Source organism: Gymnoscopelus microlampas, assembly GCF_963454915.1.
Source record: "Gymnoscopelus microlampas genome assembly, chromosome: 5".
Taxonomy (NCBI): Eukaryota; Metazoa; Chordata; class Actinopteri; order Myctophiformes; family Myctophidae; genus Gymnoscopelus; species Gymnoscopelus microlampas.
This window is the reverse complement of record NC_139942.1, coordinates 35,801,867-35,823,897: the sequence shown is the minus strand read 5'-3', so window position 1 is coordinate 35,823,897 and position 22,031 is coordinate 35,801,867. Positions and strand designations below refer to the sequence as shown.

Below are 22,031 nucleotides of genomic sequence, written 5' to 3'. Positions count from 1 at the left end.
GGTGCTATGTATTGTTAAGTCCTAAGGGTGACCAGCTCCCTATTTCCTTCTCCAATAAATTCTAGTCAGCACACACACTCACACACACACACACACACACACACACACACACACACACACACACACACACACACACCACAAATGCATAAGATTCATATGAAACCATAAGTGAAAAGATTTGTCTTCCGTCTTTGATGCTACTGCTGGCTAAAGGGGAAATAAATTAATAAACGGAAAAATATATATAAGAATACATATACGCTTTATCACGGTACCATGAAAAATGACTCCAATGCATTTCCGGGCACCAGGCTCGAAATAGAATGTCAGGCACAGGCTGATTGCGGTGCAGATTATTGTCTAACAGGCTATCTATCAGGGTGTTGGTTTGGTGGAAGGAGGCAAGGGCTTTAGACAGAGCCATTCTGCAGGCCGTGCCAGGGGTGAGGGGATGGGACTGGCCAGGCTTGAGGTGGCAGGTGCTCCATGGCCCTCTGACCCCAATTTCATTTGTCCTCGTGCCAGGCCAGCAGAATGTATCTGTCCCCATGGTCCGAGGAAAGTAAACACCCGCCCCCCCCCACACACACACACACACACACACACACACACACACACACACACACAAAGCTCAGCCAAAAAGGCAGCTGTTGACTTTCCTAAAAAAAAACACTCCAGTCTATATAACCCTGACCCTCAAAACACAAATGTCCATCACCTTCAGAGGTTCATACAGACAGTAGTCTCTATAAGCCACCCTTAATATTCGCATGCATGCGAGACCAGAATAGCCCCTCACAGAGCGGAGCAGCAACCAGGTGGAGCCAGAAATAGCTGTGGCCAAGGACAAGACAGACTTCTGTTACCGTGTGGGCCAGCGGCTTCAGGCTAGCCTCTGCTAACATGCAAAGCAATAGAGTAGACCAGCATTAACAGTAAAAGAAACTAATGAACTTCAAGGACTATTAGGTACACAGCAAAAAAATACTATTTGACAGATGCTTTCGGCGCCGCACAGGTAGTCTAATGTCAATGTGAGTCCATACCATCTGGTGCAGAGACAGATGAAGCCTGTAGGCTTATACCTTGAGCCCAAATGAGCAAAAAAGAAACAGTGAATGCCAGAGAATCTGTCTAAATGCAACATTTATGTAAGATATGAGAGTCAGTGCTAATCCTCTTGGACCCTTTGGGGCCTGATAGTGGCATAAAAAAAGTGGACATTTGGCATGGACAGTTGGCATTGACCTAGGACTCACCAAACCTTCATCTTTACACTGTGTGTTACTCCAAGATGTGACCATTTGATTTGCATTTAAATTATTTGGTAGCTGCAACAGTGCAAGCAGCAAGCTTTGTTCATTTTCAGAATGACAAGTCTATATCAGGGAAATTAGAGTGAAGCATGTTTTCCTAACAGTGAAAACCTGCTGTCATGCAATCTATCTACAAAGCAATGATCTTTCTCAACTGCTACTCAACGCTCTTTGTGAACTGATGAGCGTAATTTACTCTGATCACAGATTCTACTTGCTACCTTGTAATTAAAATTGAAGCATTTCCCAGCCTGATTGGGGTAAGGACCGACATAACAATGAACCAAGTGTGTTATTCGACAAGATGTGAATGAAACTCCTCGGGCCTACTTGTAACCTAGAAAATCATACATAATGATACACAACTATGAATATTTATGTCGCTTTTGGGCTACATATCTATATTGCTTTTGGGCTGCATATGATAAAATAAACAACTAAACAGCCAAATGCTGCGAATCGTGTGCCTATTGGATTCTACCAGCCACTAATGTATTACAGAGAGCAGACACCATATAGTCTAACAGCATTGCCTGGTAGGCCTTGTTTGGACACTGAAGCAAAACACAGCCTTCAACAACCTCTGATTTAGATTTATGCACGGTGGGGGGGGAACAGAGGAAGTCAGTCATTCCATCAGAGGATGACTGAGCAACGTACAAGCAGCTACGCATTAGCGCTCCACTGTGGCCGCAGGCAATAGATGCTCAAAAGGAATAACCAATGTATGCTAGCGTTAGTTTTGTGAGCTACTATGGTAGATTACCCACCAATAAAAAAAGAATCAATGTAAAAAGTATTTTAAAAAGCGTTAGTGTTGTCTGAACATTGACGACCGTTTGTCGCTTCAACTGTTCAATAAATAACTGTTAGTAACCAAATGTATTTATTCTTTTCTCTACGAGTGCACTGTCCTATTAACAAGATAAATATGTAACTGAATAGCTTTTGTGGGGCACTTGGGGATCTTCTGTCCGTTTAATATGACTTTAGTTTACTTTGGATTCAGGCTTGGTGTGAAAAAGATTTTCTTCAAACCCCCACGGCTGAATAATAAACTAACATGAAATAAGAAATCTCAGTGGTGCAACTGCCACCAACACTCCAGAAAAACTGTTAAAAATGCCAAAAAGTGCATTTATATAGCGTGTTTGTCCAAAGCACTTTACAATGTGCATTACTGTACATCCACACAAACATTTACACACAGACGGCGCCAACCTGCTCATCAGGAGCAGTTGCCGTATGAATTAACCCATTCAATCCGGGAACGCATAGCTGTGTCATTTTAGATTGTTTAGCTATAACCATTATTCTATACTTTGGGCTATTCAAAAATAGCAGATCTACAAGCTGGTGCGCTATGAGCTTGTATATCTGTTATTTTTTTGAAAAATCGTGAAAATTTGTGCAAATCTTTGAATATGTATATTTTTTCAAAGCGAACATTTGTGACTCAAATCTTTGATCTTTGATTCTACAAATGTCTTCTAAATCAGTTATTTGAAAAAACATATGTTGCTATAATCAGTGGTTCTCAAACATTTTTTCATGTGAAGGACCACCAAAAGTTCAATCTGGGAACCCATCGCCAAATGAAAAGGAAAAACAGCGCCCTCTGCTGTTTTTGACTATCTCAGTTGGCTCTGGGAGGAAGTTGACGTAGCACCCGTGCGCAAGGAAACCGGGGTTTTGGTCTGCCTTCAGCGCATCACTTCCGGTGGTGCGACTATGTTTTCATTCCCACTAACAATATTTCTACACGGAACACTGACACCACTTCTCCCAGAGAACATGGATCGTTTTGGTTATAAGCCCACTTGTTTCTATGATGAAAGAGTAAGTTAAAATGTGAATATCTTTCCGTGGTTTTGCCTGCTCCGCGGACGCTATTGTTAAATTAGTTTCGGTTTGTTTCGAGTGGGGAAGGATCGACGGACACGTGAATCCCGCCCACTACATTTGACTGGGTAAAGCGCGGCCTGCTTCCTGATCTGAAGGCACGCCCACTTGTAGGCCAGTGCTATGCGATATGACGAACCCCCCCGACAGATTCAAACGCAGAGCAGAATCTGTTCTTGAGAGATTACCAAAAGTTATATGTATTTGGGCCACCCCCCCCCCCCCCCCCCCCCCCCCCCCCACCCCCCCCCCCCCCCCCCCCCCCCCCCCCCCCCCCCCCCCCCAATCTGAAAATATGTTGTTTCAGGGAACCCCAGAAGCAAATATTTGAGTTAAAGATGTTCGCTTGAAAAAGTACATATTAAAAAATGTGCACAAATTTTCACGATTTTCTTTTAAATAGCCAAAATATAAAATATGACAAAACATTTAAATGACACAGATGCGTTCCGGATTGAATGAGTTAAAGTGTGTGCTCCACAGTAAAAAAAATCACCAGGCCTCTGAAACGACATTGTCTGGATCCAATCCAAGTCATCACACCCAAAATAAGAAATCACACATATCTGCAGAGGAATTCTGCCTCCACAGATTCCTCCAAACGAACCGAACCATTTCCTGGTCCCCCAGCCAGGGTTGAATCATCAGAGGTGACACAGTGGGGTATAATGACAATGTGTTCGGGTTGTCTCCTACCTGGGGTTCCCCCGCAGGGCGGCATGGTGCAGGGCGTTGAAGCCATTGTTGTTGGTGATGGTGACGTCGGCACCGGCCTCCAGCAGCACGGACAACATGTCGTCCCGTTTCTTGCTGATGGCGTCGTGCAGGGGCGTGTCACCCTCAGAGTCCTGTAAGTTAATCTTCTGTCAATTATTCCACTTATTATTCCACTTTCAACCTGGTGTCCCAATTTTGATCATTATGGGAGAAAAGGTTCCCAAATAACAAAAACTCATAAGCTCACAGTAGGACTTACACGGTTATGGGCCTTTTTACTCAGTGATCAATGTGACTTTATGTCTCGAGTGATCTGACCTTGGGGACTATTCTGACTAGTGCTAAATGCCTTCAACTTTAAGGTGTAACATTTTCAGAGTAGGTGCAATGAGCAGCTATACCTGGAGGCTGGGGTGGCAGCCAAGATCCAGCAGGGTTTTGACCACCTGCAGGTGGCCTTTGTTGACAGCGATGTGCAGCGGCGTCTGCCTGCGCTTGTTCCTGGCGTTCAGGTCGGCCCCGCCCCGCTGCAGCACCTCGATGACGGATCCCTCGTCGCCGAACGCCGCGTGGTGCACCGCCCGGTCGCCATCCTTGTCCTGAGGACGGTCACAAAGACACAATAATGACACTGCTAGGCCTGTCACAATTATTACTGTACATAATCGTCTAATCGCAGTTATTTGAGATAATCGTTTCCATGTGGAAAAAAACATTTTCCAAAAATAGCAGAACTTCGTGACGTATTGTATGCTTGTAGATCAGCTATGTCTGCAATTTTTTTCAAACTTTATTTTTTAAAGTATAAAAATTATTAAATGTGTCAGTAATTCCTTTGTATATTTAGGTTATTTGTCATATCTGCCCTGCACAGTTATTATGAAGCAAATAAAAGACCAAACAGAAATTAAAATTGTACTATGTTCCAATGTTCAATGCCAAAAAAACACAATTAAATTGTTAATCTCAATTATTTGTGTGACAATTAATCGTCAACTTAAATTTGTAATCGTGACAGACACTGTGCTCGAACTGAGATTGAACCTCTTTTTTGTTAAACCACATTTTCACTTCCACACGATATGAAAACTGCTTCCAGTCAAGATGTAGAACCAGCCACGTCTGTGTGCAGGGGGTGCTTCAAACTATCTCCGCTGACTAATACGAATTTAATGGCATGGATGATAAGAGCGAGTGGGAATATTGAGGGAGACAGAAGACGCTACAGACCTCGGCCTCCAGGTCCACGCTGTGTTTGAGCAGCAGCTTGAGCACGTCCACGTGTCCGTTCTGACTGGCCGCCTGCATGGCCGTGTGACCAGCACACTGCCCGTTCACCTGCAAACACACCAGCAGTCACACACTAAATACGTGTGTGTCTGTCTGTCTTGTCTGAGTCTGTCTGTCTCTGTGTGTGTGTGTGGGGGGGGGGGGGGGGGGGGGTGCGCGCTAGGGCTGCAACCATCTATTATTTTCTCTGTGATTATTCTATCGATTACCTTTTCGATTAATCAAATAATCGAGGAGAGAATTATTAGCGAATATAGCAGAGCTACAAACTCACAACATTGTGACGCATTGTGAGCTTGTAGATCTACTATTTTACCACATTTTGAAAATACATTTTATCGATTGTGTTGATTTTTTTCTTTCCATAATCGATTAAATCAATTAGTTCAATTAACTGTTGCACCCCTAGTTAGTGTGTGTGTGTGTGTGTGTGTGTGTGTGTGTGTGTGTGTGTGTGTGTGTGTGTGTGTGTGTGTGTGTGTGTGCACTTGTGTTTGTCAATGTGAAGCAGCATCATTTTATGTCGATCCACAAAACTAGCTGTTCACCTGGAGCACCACCAGCGTAGTAAGTGGCTGGGTGTGTCTGTGTGTGTGTGTGTGTGTGTGTGTGTGTGTGTGTGTGTGTGTGTGTGTGTTTCATTGCTAACTGCAGCACTGCAATAACTCAGAGCATAAATATTAATGCGGACTCCTTGGGGAGTCTCGAGACGTCTCTTGTCCTGGCGGCCGGATCACTTGGCCAGGCCCAGTGTGCTCAGCTTTAAGCAAATAATTCCATTGAAAGGCGCTGGGGCACCTGGCCAGCCTTCAGCACACTGACACACACACGCACGCACGCACGGACGCGCGCACACACACACACACACACACACACACACACACACACACACACACACACACACACACACACACACACACACACACACACACACACACACACACACACACACACACACACACACACACACACACACACACACACACACACACAATCTCTCCCTCACTCTCTCTCAGAGTGAAGACAGTGTTGCAAAGTGTTCAGGTGGCTTAGACCTTACCAACTCCAAAAAGTAATATGGCTCGTGTCCCCGGCAAATGGGTGTTTGCCCCCAGAGCCCCCTTGTCAGGACAGATCCTCTGGCCATGCAGGACTAGTGGATATCAGCTGGACACTGAGAGTGCTGCAATGCACACCGATGCACCTCAATGCCTCCTCTGGGCCGAAGCTTAATGCTTTTCTGATTGAGAGAGGAGCGGGAGGGAAGATCTCATAGCGCTCTCCTAGGAGCCAAGCGGGCGGTCCTCTGTGTGTGTGTGTGTGTGTGTGTGTGTGTGTGTGTGTGTGTGTGTGTGTGTGTGTATGTGTGCCTGTGTGTGCACAGGGGGGGTGAATTCAAGAACAAATATCAGTGTACTCAGAGAGACACTCTGTGGTTTGCTATAATGCCCGAAGGCCAAAGGATTTTTCTTTTCATTAAACAGTAGCTAGCTACGGCTGCATTCTCAGGCCATCGTAGCTCAGTGTAAACTGATCAAGTGATCTGCTGATCAGAAGAGACTGATGCCAGGGAGGACACACACTGAAGCACTGTCAAACTCAATAACATTAACTAATACTAATAATAATACACACATTTACCCCCCCATAGCAAAGCACTTACATCCACATCAGGTCGTTTAAGAATGTCCTCCACTTTGGCCAGATCTCCATTAGCTGCAGCCTTGACCAGCTCCTCATTGATATCTCCGGACTCCTGCGTCTCAAACAGCTTCTTCAGCAGCTGAGACAGACGTTCTACACGCATGCACGTACGCACACGCACACACACACACACACACACACACACACACACACACACACACACACACACACACACACACACACACACACACACACAATGGGGCAAAAGCCATATCAGAGTGGTACTTTGTGTAGGTGTATAGAGAGACAGAGACAGTGAGAGAGCATGTTAGACAGACAGTGAGCCAAAAACAAAAGGTTTTGTGCATTTACTGCGTCAACAGAGTTGTACTGCGGTGGAGAGCAGCTGTATCCGTGCCTACCTCCAGAGGCGTTGGTGACAGCTGAGCCAGAGGGGGCAACCTTGGTGACAGCAGCGGGGTTGTACGTCCACGAGGTGCCACACACCTCTACCTTAAGGTCGCTGTCGGAGTAGATCTGCTGCACCCGCCCCACCTTACCCAGGGTCTGTGCAGAGAGACACCACAAACGCATTAGAAAAGGGGTGGGGGGGGGCATTATCTGTGTGTGTGTGTGTGTGTGTGTGTGTGTGTGTGTGTGTGTGTGTGTGTGTGTGTGTGTGTGTGTGTGTGTGTGTGTGTGTGAAAATCAGCTCAACATAAATAGTAAGCCATAGAGAGAGGGCAACAGGCATAAAACAGAGAGGTGGTTATTCGGCTAAGAAACTACTGGACCAGGAGAAGAGGAGAAAGTAATCGACAAGCCTGTTCCGTGCAAGAAAAAAAATACTAACAGACCAGAGATTATCACAGGCAAATTTCAACTTTTTCCTCTCATTAGTCATTCAAAGGGCATCGACTCGCTGCACAAACTGCGAGAGACACAGAGAGAGAGAGACCCGTCTATTAGCCAGGTTATTCCCCATCTATACAGCCAATAACGGCATTCTCTCCAGGGTTTGGGAGGACGCGGCAAAATGCCTTCCAATTTCCAATCATATTGTGCCGTGCTGCAAGAGGAGGGAGGCACTTTGGAGTCCATGGAGCTACGGGCTGGGGCCGTCCTGGAGGATGCTATCAATAATGGGGGGGGGGCGGGGGGACTGCTGCAATAGCGGCAGCCGCAGCAGCAGACGGGGAACAGCCGTGGTTAGTGATCAAAGCTACAGCCCATCTCGGGGTTTTAAGGCTCATTAGCTGCCGAGAGGGGGCTAGTTTGGCAGGGATAAGTGGCATATTGTACTAGACTGGCGTTACACAGCCAACGGCGTTATGGGGCAGCAATGAATAAACTTCCATAATAAGGAAAGAATAAATTCTCTTTGAGATAGAGCAGAGGAAAAAAAAGTAATCACTACCATAACGGCCATAATCTTTATGGTGTCCAGGCTAATTTGGCACAGAGGAATCTTTGGCATGTTTCTGTTATTTCTACGCGGGAGATGAAGTCAGCACTGGCTAAAGACCATAGCGAGTAGCAGGAAATTACAATGGCTGTTAAAGTCACTCGGCCTTGTATTTATTTTTTGTGATTTATGAAAATCAAAGTACAAATAAAATTACTTCATTGGGCCAAATTTCAGGTGTGAAAACTTTGCTGTTAAATGCATTGGTGTATCTAATTTCGTCGCTGTCGGGTGGAATCCTTGTAAATATTTATAAAATCCACACATGTACTTAACCACTTTCAACATGGCATCCATAATTTGGGGATTTCATAACAGGCGAAACATTTCCAAATCTTTCAACAATGGCGACGCGTTGTTAGCTTGTCAATTTTTGCTACTTTCGTGAGAAATAGGCCGTCATAGGCCGCAGTTTAAAATAGGTAAGCTATGAAAAAATAAAATATGAAAAATATGGAGATACGTGGTTTCTGCCCGACAGTGATGATACACAGTGTATACTTTATATTATAAAGTATGAGACTCTTACAGGCAGCATTGCCTCAGCCCACTCTCCATGGCCCCTCTGCAGCAGCTTGATGCGGTCGATATCATAGCATATCTGGACCAAATCTCCAACCAGAAACTGGGAAGTTCCACCCTCTGCCCCAGCTGCCACTTCTCCACTACGCACTACGTTGGCCTTGGTCAGCACTGCTGGGTTAAACGTCCACCTGAGGACACACAGGGAACCGTTACAGTATGTGCTGAACATATAGCAAACAGTAAACTCATTATCATAACTCATAATAATCAGGAAATGTCATAGCAATGTCATGTAACAGTGTAGGCTTTAGAGTTGTACGATATATTGTATTTAGCGATTATTTACAACTAGGGCTGTCTTCAACTATAGAACTCATCCGTTCTCAACTAAGTCATATGAATTTGACGACTAATCAACAAATCTGTAAAATTGTGTTTGCTGCATAGATTTGTGCAGAGAGCAGCCTTTTCAAGTTGGTGGGGTTGAGGATTGAGGACTGAATTTCCTAGTGTTAATTTCACAATGGCTACTGGCAATTGAAAGTTATATACTGGCAAAATGAAAGGGTTATATGTAGAGTTCACAATTGGTAGTGTTGGACGACTAAGACCAAACCGATTGATCAATCGACTATTGACGGGGACTATGAGGGGATAGCCGCATTTACAACATAGACTTTGGTTACAAATTTGAACTGACAACAATAAATGATCATATCAAAGTGATTAAACTTTCAATATTTGAAAGTCTGACTTAATTTATATCCAGAAATTACATCAGATCAAGTGCATGCTCTCACATTACGAAGCTAAATGGAACAAAATTAACGGAATCATGCAACTATACTTTCCGTCTCGTTTTGGACATTGATGTGATACATTCAGAGAAAATATTCAAATAAAACTTTCTGTCACATCCTACAGCCCTAATAATGCATTTAAAACAGCCAGTGAATCACAGAAGCTGACAGGGAATGTTCTCAGAGTCCAATTCAGAGAAAAACTGGCCATATGAGGAGGGTGGTGGTGGTGGGGTTGTACCCATGGCCTTACCTGTTCCCACTGGGGTATTGAACCACTATGTCATGGTCCTCGTCGATGCCACACACTGTGCCAGTGGTGGTGAGGGTCTCAAACATGCCGTCGGTCCACCCGCCATGACCATGCTGGAGGGACTGGACAATCTCCAGGTCCAAGTCAATGTTGACCAGGTCTCCAATCTGAAGACCACCAGGGTTCCTGTTGCCATTCTGCTCACCTGGGAGGGAGGACAGGACTTGGTTAGAATGAAGGAAACCAATTCTTAAAAAGGTGGTTCAAGTGATATTTCTTGGTGTTAAAATAAGTGATAAATGGCTCTATATAATGATAGTAATCCAGCTTCAGCTCTTCAATAAACAGAGAAAAAGCTCTTGTTAGGATAGCAATTGTACCCAATCAGGAGAAATTATGAAACAAAACTAAAATGAGCAGACCCAATTGGAACTGGAACACTATAAAATTGAAGCTGATAAAATTATATTTGTGGGGTTCTCTCTCCTGACTGGATGAAATTGGTATTCCAACCTGAAAATGTATTTTCTTTTTAATAAAGAGCTGAGGGAGACCCCTATTACTGAACTCTATAGCGATGATTACTATCTGAATACAGAGCCTTAACTTTTGAACCAAAAAACTATTTGTTTTAACCCAAGAAAATATCACTCACAGAACCTTTAAATACTTAAGCCCTATTTTATACTTTCCAGAAATAGCAAAAATAGCCTATCTACAAGCTCACAACGCCTTGCATCACAATGCAGATTTTTTTATTTAAATAATTAAAGTTGAAAATCAATGATGGCATTAAAAATCTAATTAAAGTACAATCATGTGAAAATTACAAATAATTATTCAAATAATGTAAAACACATGAAGAGACACATAGTGGCAGAAAACAATAAAATTATGGAGCACAAAAAAACATCAATTCTTCATTATTTACAATGTAGACTTTGCTTCCAAATTTGAACTGACAACACAAAGCTTTGATGATGATGCAGCGCTGTTTGCATCATTTCTTTTCTTTTTTTTAACCAATAAGTGAGTGGATATTGCTGTACATTGTTTTGACACAGAGGCATGTCTTCCTAATTGTACGATACACCCTGCAAGAAATTATTGTTACAGTGCTATAGTATATTCATATATAATAGGCAGTATGTGATCGAGTGCAGCAGGTGATGCATTCCTAAGAAAAGCGCTGGACTGAGGGGACGATGACGATGACAATGACGCCATCAAACTGTGGAGGGGCTTTGCTGCAGTGTTGGATCCGCTGCCAGGCCTTGCCCAGATACCCCTAGCCAGGAAGTCACTAAGGAAACATTTCCCTACTGGAATTCTTGGAATGCTGTGCCGGCATGACCTGTGCCTTGCTCTGGTATCAAGGCACCCAGGTGACTGTGTGGTGCTGCCATCTTGTGGCCCTGGTGTGTAACTGCGTCAGACTCTCCCTAACGCCCTTGGAATCCACTGCACCAGAACGCTGGGAGAAAGGATTGGTGCAATAATGAGGGTGGGCACAGATCACTGGCTTACTTACCTAGAACAGGACAGTGGTCACGGTAAAACGAGCCTCCTTTGGCATCCTGCACGCATTTCAGGTCCGACTGAAGGAGAGATGGGAGCAAGAGGATGAGATAATTAGCCGGTGGGTAATTCCATTAGACCCTGATCATGAATGATGTCACTGAGAAGTCACCATAACAGCACAGAATAGGGACAACAGAGTTACCCTAAGGGCAAGCAAGGACAATGAAACATTACATTGCTGGGGAAAAGAAAGCGTTATCGTTTGGTGTTTTTTTGATGACTCAGAGATGTGCAGCCACTGTGGCAGAGTTAGAGGGCAGAGATGATTACAAGGCAGTGCAGACATTCCTCTGAAGTGATGGGACCCTACAGGCCTCAGGAACGAATACAAGTCCCAACAAATGAAGAAGACAAACCTGCGCCAACGGGATTAAAGTTGATCTTATTGTGATGCTATTTGCACAAAATAATTACTACACTGTCAAATCTTCAGTGGTCATTTGACTCTGAGAGAGTTCAAATGTAACCAAATGGATTTGGGTTAAATTAACAGTGAGGATTTTACTGCTTACAACACAGGAAAAGGAGTTGACTTGTCTGGGTGTTTTTTTGTACATAATATAGCTGCAGTGGCTTCTCTTTTTTTTCTTTTTTACTTGTGCTCACTGCCTCTCAAGAGTGGGGTGCTTCAGTTAAAAATGGCCGTGCTGAAGGAAGGTGGGGGGGTGGGGGGTGTAATCTGTGACTTGCTTAATTCAGAAGCAGATGCCATCTACCTTACTCTCAAGACCGTTTCAGCCTATTAGGATAACAAAGGACAAATCTGTTAGACGACCGAGAAACCTCATTGGCCCCTTCGTAAAAGGCAGAGGGGGTCTCTCCGCCAATGAGAGATAAGCTTTTCATTGGGGGTGTGTGCATAGCCAGAGCTCCAATAAAACCAAGGACCCCCCATCTCTCTCATGCTGACCTCCATGTTCACCCCCCCCCTCCCGGCAAAAAAAGAAAACGCCAAAAGAACCAGATTGCCTTTATCATGTAGATACTCTCTCTTTCCAGCTGCCTACACAATAGTGCCTCACGCATGCTGGCTGCGTGGCTCCAACAAAGCCCTGGCAGCCTCAGCCCTGTGGTCAAACACAAAAGCCACATGGGCAGCTGATCCTTTGTAAGACTGAGTGTGTGTGTCTGTGTATGCGTGTCTGAACTGGAAGTTTACTCACCATCCCCTCAAAGCCAACTCTGTACAGGTTCTTGGCCCCGTTGTCCCACAGTACGTAGGCAGCACTGTGAGGGCTGGCGGCACTCCAGTCCTGTATCTCTGTCACCTGCAGGGAGGTACGCAAAGGCACAAAACAAAACCATTACGTCAAGGCACCTGAGATGGGGTTTCCATCTAGCAAATGGGCATAAAAGTGCACTTCAAGTTATACGTCAATAATATGTCTTTCAACCACTTAGGCGATCGATGCTTCATTGTATGACAAAGGGTGAAGATAGCAGATTTGTGTAAATCTTTAGGAACACCATGGTTAAGAATTATGGTTAAGAACAGTGCCACGGACCATTTCTGGAGGAGTTGATCACGTTATAATGCAGTATGGAGGTCCGTCTACTGACCAGCTACAAGGGCAATAATTTGCACTTTAAGATCAGCACGTCAGCTTTATTGTTCCCGAACCCCCACCTCCCATCTTCGGACAGGGCCTCAGTCGGTGTGCAGGTATAGCAGCTAATCCATAGACTGCATTGTCTGCAGTTCTGTATGCCATTCCATCACTATGTTGAGACTTCATGAAGGCAGGGACATATTAGTGAGTGGGAATCGGCAAGGACCCAACGATTTGATTGCATTTTTATTCTTTTGACTTGCAATTTAATTTTGTTTAGATTCTCCATGCACTGCAATTCTTTCTTTCAATAGGCTCCACTTTTTTTTTACCATTTTACTGCAGTAGCAACCCTCTCAGGTGATTTTTATTATACCGTTGTGACTGTTACAGCAATTGTTTCCAGAGAAGCAGTAAAAACAAGGATCAAGCACAACTGCACTAAAATACAGCAACATGCGCACACACACTGCAAAGATTCCCTACCACGCTGGCTGTGAATTTTTTTCCTTCTTTTTTTAATTAAAAGTGACTCAAGTAAAGTCATGATCTGAAATGAAAAATCGTTTGCATTAACAGCCATTCCAGATAAGTCTTCTTTGTCAGAACCTGGGACTTTATTTTAATAATGTTAAAGCATTCCCAGAGGACACTCTAAACTAGGAGTCTGTGGTAGAGGCAAGAGTAGCCAATGAGCAAGGAGTTGTGGAGAAACTTTTCCTTTCAAGAGCTCCTTGGCTGCTGAGTTTAACAAGAAAGAAACAAATGAGAACTTAAAGATGTCAAGTGTGTCCACTTTATAAAATATGCCCAATTAGAAAACATAGAACCAAAATTATCTACATGAAGTGATTTTCAGGCCATTTATGCGTGTGTACACATGGACGAGTCTACCGCAATTTGTAAAATTACAAAAATGGTCGGAGCTGTATTACAATAATTAACAGTTTAGCCTTCGGTAAAAACATATTTCAAATCATTAGATTATATGAATGCTCATTCCAGGCATAATAAATTAAGCGGCCTTAGGAGGCAACATTCGCACTAAACTGACAGCTCATCTTGCTACAGGACATGTAATGGCGGTTTTCTGGGGAGCATATTGCTTACAGCATCATAAAACAATAATGAGATATGCCATTAAATAACAGCAAAATGAATTCTTAAATTGCCTGCAGGGACTCTTAAATTGAATACATCAGGGTCTGGACGGGAGTCAAAATACAAGCTCTTTATGGCGCTGCTCCAATGTAAATGTTAATAGACAACCCCATCAGACTGCAAGGACATATTTGTATTCTCTGAAAATAATATGAATTTGAATGGGTGGGATGAAACCAAAATAAGATCTTAAAAAGGGACCTTTTATCAATGAGTTTTATGAATTCTGAGTTGAAAAATACAATTATTCATACCCGATTGCCAAACAATTAGCCAGCAATGTCTATTTTAAAATCAGCCGAGTGCACCAACAATTCCAAAATAAACCTCTGCTGGTTCACAACTATTTGCAGTCACATTTCATACATAATGAGGCTGTCAAACTATAAAACAATTTAACCAGATTAATAATGAATTAATCATCAATCCTAAAAGATAAATGACTCTCTCTCTCTCTCTCTCTTGCTTTCTCCGTCGCTCTCGCTCTCACCCAGTTGTGCTGTGTGATTTGAGCCGTTGCCTACGTAAATTGTGCAGCATTTTCTGGCAATAACTGACTTGTGATTTTTCCCCATCCAGATAGGGCCACAGACAGGGTCTCCTTTCATCTTATTTGGATCATTGTTTGGATCTATCAGCTATCAGATAACAAAGCGACGACTAGGCATTATGCTAACTTACTTTATATTTCCTCTACAACGCTGCGGTGAAATCCACGTAACTGCGTTCTATACCTTAGTGTTGTGAAAGGAAATTATTATACATTGTACACATTATACACCCACCAAATCCCTTGGTGGGTGTATAATGTAAATCCCAAAGAAAAGTTATTAACCACGAAATCATTATAAACGGCTGTTTGTTTTTAGCGAGAAATAACGTCTAGAGCGACTAGTTCCAGCAGGGGGCGGAGGCAAACAGTTGATCTCAAACAGCATAAAAGAAAAAAGAATAGCCCTGCAGACGCGCAAGAGACCATAGACATAAATAGGTATACGTCTCATTGGCCAGTGGGGTCGCACGTTAACACCACCCCCATATTATGTGGGGAAGGTCCCATTTCCAGTGAAAGAAATATGCCTGTGTTGTATAGAAGTACCTGAGACTAAAAAAAGTTACCATCTACACAGTATGTAAGATAAGGTGTCTTGGTAATGGAAACCCACATTGTTTTTAATTTAACCACATATCCTATATCATAACATAACTACATGTCTGACATTTCGAACAAACTAGACCACGTGAAAATCAGATTAAACAATGGGAGATCCGGGCACAGATGGAGCAGCCTTTATTTAATACACCAACATGTTTCGACCACAAACGGTCTTCATCAGGGATAAAATGTAGACCGCTTGTGGTAATACACCAAGATGTTGGTATTATATAAAGGCTGCTCCCTCTTTTAACTCGAGTGCCCGGATCTCCCATTTTTTATCTGATGTCTTATGCCGTCTGATCCAGGAGGACTTTTTACTATTTTAACTCTGTTGACTTTTAAGTCTCTGGTGAGCACCTGGTTGCCTCGTTCTCTCTGCCACGTGAAAATCAGTTGAGAATTCAGCAAGTTATTATTATTTTAACTGTGGACAGACCTCCTGCTACAATAGACGTACATGGGTCATAAACGCATTAGGAGGCACGACTCTCCCCACAAAATATGGTGGCTGCGATGATGCATTGCTCCAATGAACCGCCGTGGCCAATGAGGTATCAACGTGCATATATCTATGCAGGAGACATATTTTATGAAAGGACAGTTCTAATGACATCTCTCAGTCTCAATCTAATTAACCCATTAAGACCGGGAAAGCATCTGTGTCATTTTAGATTTCTTTGGCTTTTCAAAAATAGCAGATATACAAGCTCATAGCGTGGCACCGAGTGCCGCGCTATGAGCTTGTAAATCTGCTATTTTTGAAAAATCTTTAAAATGGGTGCAAAAGTTTGATTATAAATATTTTTAAACAGAACATTTTGAACACAAATCTTTGCTTCTGGGGGTCCCTGGAACTAAATATTTTGAGATGGGGGTCTGCGGCCAGATACGTATCAGTTTGTGGGGTCCTTGACATGATAAAGCTTGAGAACCACTGATATTATAGCAACATACGTTTTTTTCAAAAAACTGTTAGGATTTAGAAGATATTTGTAGAATCGGCCTCAGGTCTTAATGGGTTAACCAATCCAATATCTCATTATTTTGCCTTTTCATATGATATGAAAAAACAAAAATGCCATCCTCCCAATATCTCACCTTTCCTCTCCTGCCGTTGCCTCCGTCCTGGTCCTCCCACTGCCAGTCCACTCCTCTCACCACCCGGCCACCAGTGAAGATCCCCCTGGCTGTGATTTTCTTTGACTTGCGACGGGACTCCAGTAAGACTCTGTACCCAGAGACAAAGAATGGTTCTTCATTAACATCACTTCTTTTGGGCATTAGCATTATTAAAATTGACCATACTCACAAGCTGTAAACCAGAATACGGTCAATGGACAAGAACTGCTACTGAAACTGAAAGCATACACATAATAGAAATAGACACCGCATTGGCCACTGGATTGTACGTCAACATCACCGCCATATTGGTACGGGCAACTTGCCATAATAACTCCACTGCAAGAAATATGCCTGAGTCAACAGAAGTGACACCCTATAGACATTTTTGGCTGTAGTTCTTTTCCAGGCTTTTCTCCTCATGAGATGAGAGAAGGCTGGGAAAGAGGTTAGATAACATGTGAAATAGCAAAATATAATTTTAACCACTTTCAACCTGGCATCCCTGTTTTGAGCATGTCACTATATTTAAAATACTTTCTAAAATAGCCCATCTACACAATAAACTGCAGTGCCATTTATAATTATAAAATAGGGCTGAAGTGGTTAAAAGAACATGGCATGGTGGAGGTTTATTGTAGTTGCCCAGAAAGTGTTGTTTTTTTTGTCAGCAGGTCTGTGGCAGCAACATACGGTAATCATTTCCACCAACTATTCCCAGGACACCGATATGGAGGCCAAGTTTGACTGTGTGGTCTGAAATATTCCCATTTTTGATCACAATGGAAGGGAAGCCACACTCCTACTGCCATGGGGCCAGGCTGGTGGTTTACCAGAGAGCTATTAGACTGTCAGATGGCAAAGTCGAGCTCTATAAGAATATGAACATTACATCCCATTCTTCATGACAGTACAACCACAAGCTCCCAACAACCAGCCCAACAGCAAGGGGTGTCACGCAAGTATTGCAACATATAAATACTATGATCATATGTATTCGACAACGGTAAAGAGAAATGCACTTGGCTATTGTGTTGTCTTAGCGTAGATTTTCTGCTGACGCTGAAATCTAGTGCCAGCCACAAACAAACCTTAGTTTATAAGGCTATGTTATTATTTACATTTTTTTCTGCAGTCAAAATGTACGAAAGGTATCACCTCACAACACTGTGTGCTCTTAGTGGCAACCCCTGGCCCTGCTATACCCAGCCATCATGGGACTGCCAGTGCAAATCATCAGGTCTTACTTAAGTAGCTGTGGGTAAATATCACCCAGGCCCAGGAAGCATTTACTTTGAGGTTGAGAGTGTTACTAGTTTATAGTTCCAGTATATCTACAAGTATAATATAAATGACTAATAAATTGCCCAGAAGATCTTAGACCATCAAACTACAATGCACCTGTAGATGGTAGACATGGCAGCTGGACAGTGCAAGTCTAACCAAAGCTAACAGCTTGTGGCCTCTAGACACTCCCCCTGCAGCAGTCAGTGAAAGAATCTAATATGGCATAACAAAGCACCCCACTACTACGCCGTCAGAGCAATGTGGATAGGGGACACCTCCAGTGTCCATTGTGTGCTACCATGCACTAACTGTCTCGGGGGAACTGAAGTCACACTTAGTTGAAAAGGCCGCCAGCTGTTGGGCCATGCGTTCATCTACTCAACATCACAATAGAGGCTTCCCTGAAACACGGCTGAACAGGATGCCCCATCTCAAATATTGCCACAGTGAGCTATGGCAAGATTTAGTGTGGTTTGTTCATTCAATGTTCCCATTCACACATAGTGAAAAATACAGAAGGAAAAATGTATATGTACAATTCAAAAATAATCAGCTGCCTTTTTCTCCAGCCAACCATGAGCTGCATGTACAATATGAGATATGTAAAATGCTATAAAATCTAAAGTCTTGCTTTCAACCACCTTATTTTATAATAAGGACATACAAGTCCCATATTTATTTGCATAAATGAATACAGTAATATGATAATGATAAGATCAGGTTCAGAAGTGACGTCACTAGACTTCATGCTAAGCAAACCATCTTCTATATAACCCTTTACGATACAAGCTACTATTATTATACGGTCATCGTTGAGACAGAACCCAAACAACATCTAACCTGGAGGTTGAGCTGTTGCTTGGCAACAGTGGGCTAGGAGTGGTGGACACTGGACACATGTTGTGGTGGTTGGCTGAGAGGCAGGTCTCAAACAAGACCTCTCAAATGTCACTGACACATAGGGGCAGCACAAAGTAACGGAGTGAACTGCTGGGTCACCCAATACATGAGGCGCTAGAGCTACAAAACCACCTGGTTTGGTTTAGTTACGGGTGCAGCAGACATGACGACGTGAGGTATCCTGTTGACAACAGTGGGGCTGTGGCACAGACTAACCTCTCACTGCCAGGAGTGGTGATCCTGTAGAACCGGTGTCTCAGGTGATGCTTGTCTCCATGGTAACAGGTTGTGCAGAGGTCATAGTTGGTGCACTCAGCACACTTCCAGCGAATCCCAATGATGGGCTGTTGGCGGCAGGTGTCGCACATGGTCCCATCATGCTTGATGCCTGAGGGGTTGCAAAGCAAAGCGAACACCTCGCATTGTGAGCTCGTAGATCGTCTGCTATTTTCGCAGAATATTATTCGTCTATTATGACATGCCCAAAATAGAGATGCTATGGTTCATGCGGTTAAAACTAAAATGGCTTTAGTTTAACCACTTGAAGTTCACCCTATCACCCTATTCTGGGCAGGTCAAAATAGTGGAACATTCGGCGTGAATACGCAAACATTCAGCAAAAATAACAGGCACCGATATTATGCTTCTTTTTTTTTTAATCGACATCAAGACGATTTTTATTTTATTGCCCATCTGCAGTTTGGAACACTGATCACAGGTTTCTATGTCCATGAACATGTGCACTGTTATCTAAACACAGGTTAATAACTGTTTCACATTATCAATGTTGTATTTTATTAGATGCAACAACAAAAACAAGATAACCGTTTTTTAATCGGTCTTCCCTATAAATATCGGCATCGGCCACTGAAAGACCATAATCGATCAATCACTAATTATGAGGTTGTAGATTGGCTCTTTTTGGCCGAGAGAAAAAAGGAGAGGCCCAAGATACTGAAGATAGACCCCTGGGGGACCCAGGACAACAAGGTATATAGGGTTTTTAAGTTAACTACAGTTTGTTTTTTATGCTTTGATAAATCAGATTATGATGTTGTTCTTACATTTGTATTAATTGTCTTTCATCAGGGGGGGGCACATGTATCACTCATTAGACATGTAAACAAGGGGGCACCCTGCGGCTCACCTGGTAAGAGTGCAATCAACATAAAGCTACAGTACTTCCACAGCAGGCCAGGGTTCGTATCCAACCCAAGTCTCTTTTCTGCATTTCAACCTCTCTATCCAAATTAAGCAGACATGCTGAAAAATCTTCTATAAAAAAAGGCCACCAGGCCAGGGCCATTGATAAAGAGTATGGCAACAGTTTAGTGATGGCACCATCACTACCAGTCTGCAATGATCTAGTAAAGATATACAGCATCTATCTTGACAACATTTTGGTAGATGGAAGGATAGTATTGTCACATTCTGTATAATCTTACTCCCCATTATGTTGTTGATAGGTCTAAAGTTGCTGACCTGAATCATTATCAAATTAAACATCACTTTAAGAAGATGAAAAGTTGAACTGAACTCTGTCACATTCACTTGGCAATGATTAATCATAAGCAACACTGACAGTTATCAAAATGATAACATACACGAATTCCCATAATTACATCCTTTCCCACACTAAGATCACTGCAATGTGCTTGCTCTGGTTAAGTTTGCAGCAGGTAAACCCTTCACAGGGTCCCTGTTAATTCATCCATTTGTAACTCTGTGTACAAATGAAAACATTGATTGATTGATTGATTGATTGATTGATTACTTTATTACTTTATTAGCAGTTTGGTTAGTACAGCACAGCGAAGTACAGTTCAATACAAGGTCTGCTAAGAGGATTTTAAACCGAAGAAAGCCTATGGCTTGTTTCCATTGGGGTCCTTTGTACACAATTCAGCACCATTTATTTATTTGGAAGGCGTTGTGAGCTTGTAGATCGGCTATTTTCGGCAAATAGGTTTGGTGTGGGGGGGGGGGTGAATCAAGTACTAAGTACTAAGTTTAATCTTCAACATACAATAGTATACAATATGTAGTAGGGGGTCCCTGCTTCATCTCTCTCAGCTAAGGGGTCCTTGGCCAGAAAAACGTTTAAGACCCCATGTTTAATGAGCTTACTACCTGTGGGAGCGCTGTCAAAGATCCTCACGTCGTAGGCTCCGGAGCAGCGGTAGTTGGCCGCGGTGCCGTTGTCCCAGACCACCACCACCTCCTCGGGACTTTCGAAACTCCTGACCGTGCCGACGTGCCCCTCTCCGCCGTCCTGCTTGCCCCACTTCCAGTCCGGTCCGCGGAGCACCCTCGCCCCGACCCCCTCCATCATCACCCGGTTATTCCTGCCCGTGGTCATTGTTGTTGTCGATAAGGACCCCGCAGCAGCAATGCCACAGCGAGTTGTATGAAGTTAGCCAGGGAAGCTATGCTGCTGCTAGCCCGTTATAGTGGACGACGTGAAAAAGCAACAGGACACAGAAGCTAAACAGGCTAGCTACACCCCCCCGCCCCCACCCCAAGGAAGCTGTTCAACACCACGCACTTTCTTACATAAAAAACCTATTCTCAGCGCCTTCTTTCCATGTTTAACACATCCAGATGGGGAAAGCGATCACCCACAAGCTCGTAAAGTGAAGCCACATTGCTAGATGGTTGCCAAGATCTTTGTTGGCAAACTGGATGTCCCTCCTCCTCCTCCACTTCCACACAACAAGAATGTATCTGCCACCTCTTACACTGGGCTAGCTTGATGGCTAATGCTTCGCTAGCGAGCTACCGTAATAAACCCCCCTGTTCGTTCCTGGTTAGCAGCTAATGTTGATCGTTAAAGAAGTAACGTTGTAGTCCGCTCTTCTGCGTCTCCCCCGGTCGGTGTTGGATGCGAGGAGCGCCGGGGGTTTGGTCCGTTATGCTGGGCTTTCTTTGTCCAACGGCTCCCTGCTGGAGTCAACTCAGAACGTACGCGTCGCCATTATTGTCAATCAGACTCAGCGTTGAAGCGAGTAGACTAGAGCAGTGGTTCTCAACCTGTGGGTCGGGACCCCCAGGGGGGTCCCCACATGATGTTGGGCGGGGGGGGGGGGGGGGGGGGGGGGGTCCCCAGAACAGTGAAGTGATAATTTAAGGACAAAAAAATGACCTTATTAATACAAACAAAAAATAAAGAATACATTTACTGCACCAAAGAAAATCAACAAACTATAGGCCTACTATAAAAACTGGTCAAACATTGGCCAAATTGTCGAATAATATAAGAAAGACAAAAATTGTGAGAATAGCCGATCTACAAGCTCACAGCAAGTGTGAACTTGTAGATCTGCTATTTTCACTATTTATCCGTGGAACCGAAAATGTAATGC

At 43.5% G+C, this 22,031-nt stretch overlaps 1 protein-coding gene across 5 annotated transcripts in view; it reads right to left on the bottom strand.

The window, feature by feature from the left end:
• mib1 (MIB E3 ubiquitin protein ligase 1) overlaps window positions 1-21,659 on the bottom strand; it is a 63,807-nt gene extending 42,148 nt beyond the window's left edge. For 3 of the 5 annotated variants that reach the window (XM_084058585.1, XM_084058586.1, XM_084058588.1), the window contains exons 1-12: window positions 20,800-21,659; window positions 18,886-19,057; window positions 16,462-16,591; window positions 12,657-12,761; window positions 11,444-11,510; window positions 9,913-10,117; window positions 8,864-9,047; window positions 7,292-7,436; window positions 6,889-7,022; window positions 5,166-5,273; window positions 4,337-4,534; window positions 3,915-4,078 (exon numbers count right to left, since the gene is read on the bottom strand). In XM_084058585.1, the coding sequence (XP_083914711.1) occupies window positions 3,915-4,078; window positions 4,337-4,534; window positions 5,166-5,273; window positions 6,889-7,022; window positions 7,292-7,436; window positions 8,864-9,047; window positions 9,913-10,117; window positions 11,444-11,510; window positions 12,657-12,761; window positions 16,462-16,591; window positions 18,886-19,057; window positions 20,800-21,028 (1,841 nt within the window). In that variant the 5' untranslated portion in view covers window positions 21,029-21,659. The remainder of the gene's footprint in view (window positions 1-3,914; window positions 4,079-4,336; window positions 4,535-5,165; window positions 5,274-6,888; window positions 7,023-7,291; window positions 7,437-8,863; window positions 9,048-9,912; window positions 10,118-11,443; window positions 11,511-12,656; window positions 12,762-16,461; window positions 16,592-18,885; window positions 19,058-20,799) is intronic. The other 2 variants (XM_084058587.1, XM_084058589.1) reach the window with 1 other exon arrangement.
• Window positions 21,660-22,031: the final 372 nt, after the last annotated feature.